This window comes from Contarinia nasturtii, unplaced genomic scaffold, assembly GCF_009176525.2.
Source record: "Contarinia nasturtii isolate CC-2019 unplaced genomic scaffold, AAFC_CNas_1.1 Cnas_scaffold_810, whole genome shotgun sequence".
NCBI lineage: Eukaryota > Metazoa > Arthropoda > Insecta > Diptera > Cecidomyiidae > Contarinia > Contarinia nasturtii.
Window position 1 is genome coordinate 506446 of NW_022198157.1, and position 7600 is coordinate 514045.

The window sequence follows — 7600 nt, forward strand, 5'->3', positions numbered from 1 at the left end:
GATAAAAAACGAATTTTACTCTAATTATTATGAAATAAATATAGATTGACCAAATATTCTAACAAAAAGCAAATCTTGTTTAAATTATTTTATTTTATTTTTTCTAGCAGAGAAGTCACCTTTGTTGCTTTCAAATTAAGTCGAGTTGTTTTTGTTCTCGGAAGCTGAGTCAACACCTATGAAACTTACCACTTTAGCACTAAAATCCTTCGCTTTACCCCATATTCCAATACATTCAACAGTTTCAATGAAAATCGTGCAATTTTTCTTTCATATAAAATACCTTTATTCGAAAATGATTATATCAAAAATGTACATAATCAAATAATTCGTTTTTTCTTTAATTTGGTTCAACAAACAAACAAGAAACATATACCAAAGTTCTATAAAATAATGATTTATCTTATTTTGAAATTATTTCATTAATTCTCATGCGAAAATATGTTGATCTTCATAAAAGTGATTTTAACCTTCAAATACTTAAATAGTTATACTTAATTTTTTTCTGCTTTATTCTTGATTAATATGCATTTAATATGTTCGAAAACATTGTCCAGCAAATTAAAAGCATTCGCTGAAGACGAAGTGCGAAAAAATGTCACGTCGCGCGGCCTTGATCGACACTGTAAAATCGTCTGTGTGATATTGATTTGAAATGCGACGACTGGATCGATATATAATGTCTTTGGCAAATTCGATTTTGATGGTGTAAGATGTCTCTGGTTCCAAAATGACGTTTTCAATCGAAATAAAGTTTTTCGGCTCGTGACGAAATACATTGCTGTATTGGATTTGTTGTTCAGCAATCATTCTACCGGCATCCGTCTGTAAAATCGTGATTTTACCTTTTGGTGCACCAGTTACCGTCGAAAATGCCATACCAATCAATGCCACCTCTTTTGTCGATTGAAATTCAATGGAAATTGGCACATCTGCATAGCATGCCTGCGGAGACAAAATCGTTTCCCGGAAGCGATCAAAAATCAACTCATCGCTTTCAATTTGGTTGACATCTTCCTTTACACATGTATAAAACATACTGTTGCAGCAGTCCAATGAATTATCAAGGTGCTGGCTGGTAACCAATGGTGATGACAGCTCGACTTGTTTTGTATCATCATCGAATAGCTCTTTGCTATTTTCCATGGTGCTCTTCAAAAATTCATCATTTTTTGCGGCAAGCAATTGCATTCGGTTAAAACACTTGCCCAACAATTCTCGGCGCTGTCCCATATCGGATGCATCAATCGACCGCATAATGCACTGTTTTTCAGCCCAATTCATGCATGCATTCCATACCATTGTGATTTCATCATCGTTTTTAATCGTCACATTCTCCAAAATGTCGTTGAGTGCATCTTGATCGCATGCAAAAAATGATTGCGTCTTAAACACCTCATGTTTCTTCTCGTTGATTTGCTTGAAGCAATGAATTTTCAAATCGGCCAGCCCAAATTCAATGGCCAAACAATAGCCGAAACAAATTTGATTCAATGGCAGGTTTTTGATCAAAAATCGTTCGGACGCCTTAATACAGTGGCCAACTTCGAACGTTTTCGCCAACGTCAATACTTTGGCTGCATTTTCGATGGTGAAATTTTTCTCCGGACTCGACGAATAGAATGTGAACAAAAACTCTTCAAACGATGATTTTGTTGAGTTGAAAATTTCGATTTTCTTCAAATCAACGCAATCGGTGAAGCGCTTCGAAAATTGCCAACTGCCTGATGATAGAATTACTTTGTGCGATGGAATTTTTACCGTTCCCACGTCAGTTTCGATGATGAAATCAATGTCGGCCAAATTTTCGTTCAAAAATTGACTTTCCAAATAACGAAGATGCTCCATGGTAATACTTTACTTTTTTTTGTTGAAAAATTTTGGTTTTAAATTCAATTGTAAGAAGATGATAAAAATCGTTGACAAAACTTGTGACAGACTTTGGCGCAAACAGAACAACGAACAATGAGCTAATGAGCGCTTTCGAATGAAGTATTCAAAAGTACCGTTTTACAGATAATGACGATCATCTCAACAACATTGTTATCTGATGATGTTGTATTGATGTGATTGAACGAGCACACCGTTTGAATATTATTTGAAATCATAAACAAACGTTTGGAATGTTATTTGGAAAAGGCGGTAGAAAATCGATTAAAAAATGGAAAAATTATTTCAAATTGATGAAATTATTGGTTGGGTTGCGAAAAACGTTTTTATCGAAACGGTACTGCATATCCAATAAGATGTTTTTGTTTTGAATACGATAAAATCTACAGACCAAAACACGGTGACATTGAATGCCTTCATTTCGAAACGAAATTCGACATAGCTCTCTGTCAATGTTAAACAATTTTTAATGTCTAATTTTAAATTTTCGTTTTCATTTTTTCTTAAACCGAAAATATTTCAAGTGAGCCAATTAATTTTTGTTTGTGAAAAATTATGAGAAATGTGCAGTAATATTTCAAATATACAAATTTCACCATCAATCGTGTTTCCCGTAGTCGCATTGAACGCATCCATTTCCAAATGAAATCGAATTAGTCAATTCACTTGCGAAAATGCGTACTACCAGCATGAGCATGACACATACACAGACACATGTACCAACAGAGCGACGAAATAGTGTGTGATATGGTATAATGCTATTGTACAAATACATGCGCCTGTCCCACTTGCACAATCAAAATCGTGCATGTAAATAGACTCGAATCGTTTTTCGTCTTGTCAATTTTTCTCTCTTTATGTGTGTCAATGAAGTTTTTTTTGTGGATTCATGCGACTCTTTTGTAGTTTTCATTGTATTTGACTTCAAACCGAAATTTGGTGTGTTTTTTTTTCGCTACACAACTGTGGTCATCTGTCGCTGTTTTAAATATTTAGTATAATTATCGTGTTCATGTTTACGATAACCAAATTCGAATCCAGTTGAAATCACAGTAAACCACATAATTTGATCAAACCAATAATGGTGAGTATGATGATTGATTTGAATGTATCTATCTATCGTATAAAAAAACGCACCAAAGACTGGTATTGATATCGCGTCATTCGAATCGACAAACAACATTTGTTGGACAATATCAAGGTCCTAAATGCGAGTTATTGTTTTTTTGTGTTTTTCTATTGCGTTCAATGTGAATGACTCATTTATTTGATACTTATGGTCATAGAATGTCACGCAATTTTGCCTACTTTTAATTTTGATGATCACTATGTCATTTGTGTTGATTGATTTATTCTATTTAGGTAACTTCGATTCCATTGTCGGCTATTGAAGGTTTGCTGAACGAATTTAACTATCCGAGCACAAGCAATGCGCGTAAACATGAAATTGAAAAGCAACTGATTGAATTTCAAAATGACATACGCTCGTGGCCACAGTGTTTGTATCAGTTGAACAATGCAACAGCGAATGGTCATCAATTCTTTTGGTTTTTCAATGCATCAACAATTGAAGCGGCCATCGTACGAAAATGGAAATATCTTGATGAAAGTGATCGGATGCGATTGCGAGACACTTTATGGAATTGCTATGCAAATCTAAATGTGGCCACGGTGTCGCGTGTACAACGCGAAAAAATCGCCCAACTCATTGCATTGATGGGCAAACGTGAATTTCCCGATGAGCATTCATCGTATATGTGTCATTTAATGGAATTGTTGAAAACAAATTTCATCCTAGGTATCACATTACTTCGGACAACATCTGAAGAATTAGTTAGCACACGTGATGACATTACGTCGGATCGTAAAAAATATTTTCATTCCAATTTGAGCTTGTGTATGCCAGAAGTGTTTCAATTGTTAACAAAATTTCTTGTGATTCATGCATATGGTCTGAATGGAATTGATTTTGCAACGGTGCCAAGTAACTTTTTGGATCGCGAACTGATTCAATCACTGCCAAAGGATAATCGATTGTGGTACGTTTTTAAATATAAAATAGCATCCATTGAACATACACTTTGGTGTTATGATGATGCAATCATAGCTGCTGGAAATGTAATTTATTTTTAATCGCTTTTTTTATAGTTTATCTGCAATAGAGTTATTAAGTTGTGTACAGCATTTACTGTCGTGGACATCAACTGAGGAATTATTACACGAGCAACTACTCATAAATCTTTTTGATTTGGCCAACTGGAAAGAAGTGAGTCATTCATTCATTTTTTATCACATCCTCTGACGAATACAAAACCACACATTTAAATCTCACTTTCACTCTGTCACAAATAGCATGATAGCGACGTTTCAGTTGCTGCTTTGGGTGCAATCACCGAACTCTTTTATCGTCAACAAACGTTGCCATTACCCCATGTTATCGCCAATGGAATAAAAAATATTCTGAAACAACCACGGCTGATTGTGACCAATGAAATGTATCAGGACAAGTTAACTGAATTACTGCGGCTATTTATCGCACAACAATGGTCACGATGGATTGACGATGAAATTGTATTCCCTGAATTCATCACAGCACTGTATAGTTTCACGTTTGAAAGCTATGCACCCCTTCCATTCACTGAAAAATTAACCATTTGGCATCCAATCATCACTGGACTGGCATCAAGTGGCTTTGGACGATACACCCAAACCATGCATTTATTGGTCGCCGGAATTTTACAAAAAATTCAATTTCGCGTCGATTTAGAGGAATTGAAAACACTGGATAATGAAAATCTCGATGATGATGTAAGTATTCGGTCAAGTACATACAAAAAAATGGCAAAATATTCAAAACACACTCATTTCAGATGCTCACCGATTGGCAGCACTACTTGACACAGTGCATAGAAACGATCGCTTTGGTGGCCGAAGTAAAACCGCTTCAAGTATTCGAACAGGTCTATAGTGAATGGAGTAAACCATTCGAAATTTTTGAATCATTAGAAAAATCAATCGATTCCAATGGAACGCTAATCATAAATGATAACCAACGAAGTCAGTTGGTGTACTGTATTCTCCGTGACTTATCATCACTATGTCAAACATTGACACGATTGACACCAATTCTACAAGGTAATATTAGAAAATCTACTCATTTACCTTGAATTTAATTGAAATTCATTTTTCACTTCGCAGGATGTTTACAAGAGATTCCAAAGAATTTGTCACAAATAACGTATTGCCTTATTTATGCGATTAAATTTATTGCGGTGAATAAATTGCATTCGATATCATTTGGTGATTCGTCGCTTAGTACAAATTTTGTCGAGATATTCGCTCAGCTCTTGAATTCTATTCGAAATCTGTTGCCATGGTCACCGATTCTTCGAAGTGAACACGAATTGAAATCGTTGATCGAGAATGTGGCACAAATTCTGATGCCACCATCCAACCTATTGCAAGAGCCGAAAATGATTACATTAGCTGCAGCACAATTTTTACTCACAGTGTCATCGGTCAACCGTCCACAGTACATGTTGGATTGTCTATCGTTTAAGCAGCTCATTCAAATGGGCAACAATTTAACATATTTGGACCAACAAGCAGCAACCATTATTCGAAATGCAATTGTTAATTGTTTGGTGTTGTCATGGCCGAATGTCTCAAATGCCGAACAAGCGTTTGATCGACGACTCACACTGTTGCAAGAGTATGTGCACAATTTGTCAGAGAATATGCTGAATTTGGACCATTCTGTGATGCACAATCAACATGACAAAGTTATAAAGGTGATTACAGTGATTTTGCCCATTTTGAACGAAATCATCGATCATCATCGCGAATCATCGTCATCTGTTAAACAAATGCTGGTCAGTGCGTATAGGCCACCAATCACAAAATCCATTTTGATCTACAAAGAATTTGGTGCGGTGAGTGAAGAGATTGCCAGTTGCGTCCTTAAATTTGCACTCAGCGTCATTCGAACGCTTCAAATTCAATTGGGATCACAATACATCTTCGAAATGTTGGACATTTTTATTAAAACAACAACAAGGTAAGAGACAATTTTGAGAGTTTTTATCGTTTTGACCCTGCCTGGTTATAAAGGTGTTTTTGTCAAAGTTTGAATTTAACGAACAATTTCAAATCATTGCAGAGAACAATTGACGACCAATCGTTACAAAGCTGTCGAAAAATTACTTCAAATGCTACTGCTGGTCGTGCAACAGCCGGGAAGTCTCGGTGCAAATCTGTTGCCATCAATTTTGGATTTCACATTGAATTTCGTATCGCCACTTTTGATGCAAGGACGAAATCCAAGCGAATTTTGTGATGTGGCTCATGCTCTATACTGCTTATTTGATGGGTATGAAAAATGAACCTCTGCTATGACATTACAATTTTACTAATGCTTCGCATTTTTACTATCAGAATTTTGACAAGTCGTTGGCAATACTTTTACAAATCGCAAGTATTACGTGGTTTCTCACCCGGTGCTAGTGATCAACCCATACCAATCGAAGACCAACCGGAGCATGCCCATGAACTGTTGGCCATCATGAATAGCTATGGTCAAGCATTGGTGCAAATCATCGATCCACATATCACACAAACCGTATTAACATCATTACAATGTTTACACGGACGTTGGAAGCTATTCAATCGCCAATTTTTCAAAACAAACCTACTGGGATCGTTCCTGGAAACATTACTAGGTTTATTAATTTCACCTAATGGTATTTTGCATCAAGATCAATTGATTAGTGTCCTGTTCAACATGAGTCATGCCAACGAGACTGCATTGCAAACAGCATTCGTGACTCTTGGATACGCGCACGACTCAAAGTTTATCCATGACATTTGTTCGGCAAAGGTAAGCAGTTGTAATGAAAGTAACAGCTATGATGTCAGCAATTGAATGAGGTCAATGAATGTGCATGGCATGCGGCTCCAAATTAATGAATGAAATATATTATGTTGTCACACATGCAGCGTGCACTTAGCTGTACCCGAATTCTTATGCTGTCATTAGCATTGAAAGAATCACTGAAAAAAATAATTTAATTGAAATCGATTTTTTCCTCCCAAAAACAGGATTTCCCAACATTTTCAGCAAAAACGGCGCAGTGGGTAGCAGATGCAAAATGTATACAATCACAATAACAAACAGTTCATCAGATACAAGATCATTTTCCAAATACAAGACAATTCTCCAGCACGAATACATTTGGTTTGGTTTTGTATTCGACGTTTTTTTGCTCTTTTTGATTGTTTGTGATAGAAATCGATTTCATATTTTCAAATGAAATCAGCATGATTGGAATTTCCGCGTAGTGAAGTAAGGGTATTATTTTTTTTTCATCTGCGTCAGCATGCATTTAATTTTTTTTTTATAAACGAAGCATAAAATGGAAAATTTCGTTAAAATGCAATACATAATTCGATCCGAAGCGTGATCGATCAACTCAGTTCATTGTGGTATATTCAGTCTTTGTTTATGTCGCACAGTAGAGATTATATTAGTTTGCTAGGTATAAACGAAAGTGAATTGCTTTTTGTTGATTGAAATGAAGCCAAAGACTGTCTATACAAGAGAAACAAAAGAAAAACAGAAAATAGTGAAAACACATTCGAGATATTCGCCTGATAAAAACAAAAAAGACATTTGATTAATCTACAAACGATTATTTTACTTTAATAAAAGCAT

At 35.7% G+C, this 7600-nt stretch overlaps 2 protein-coding genes across 2 annotated transcripts; one reads left to right on the forward strand and one right to left on the reverse strand.

Annotated features, from left to right (window-relative positions):
* Positions 1-561: 561 nt before the first annotated feature.
* LOC116342195 (BTB/POZ domain-containing protein 3-like) lies at positions 562-1848 on the reverse strand. Its single transcript, XM_031769714.1, has one exon. The coding sequence runs from the start codon at positions 1846-1848 to the stop codon at positions 562-564; it is 1287 nt and encodes a 428-aa protein (XP_031625574.1).
* A 922-nt stretch (positions 1849-2770) lies between these two features.
* LOC116342089 (exportin-6-A) lies at positions 2771-7594 on the forward strand. Its single transcript, XM_031769580.1, has 9 exons — positions 2771-2974; positions 3253-3929; positions 4039-4156; positions 4243-4698; positions 4761-5025; positions 5089-5947; positions 6050-6259; positions 6325-6766; positions 6988-7594. The coding sequence occupies exons 1-9, from the start codon at positions 2972-2974 to the stop codon at positions 7054-7056; spliced, it is 3099 nt and encodes a 1032-aa protein (XP_031625440.1). The 5' UTR covers positions 2771-2971; the 3' UTR covers positions 7057-7594.
* Positions 7595-7600: the final 6 nt, after the last annotated feature.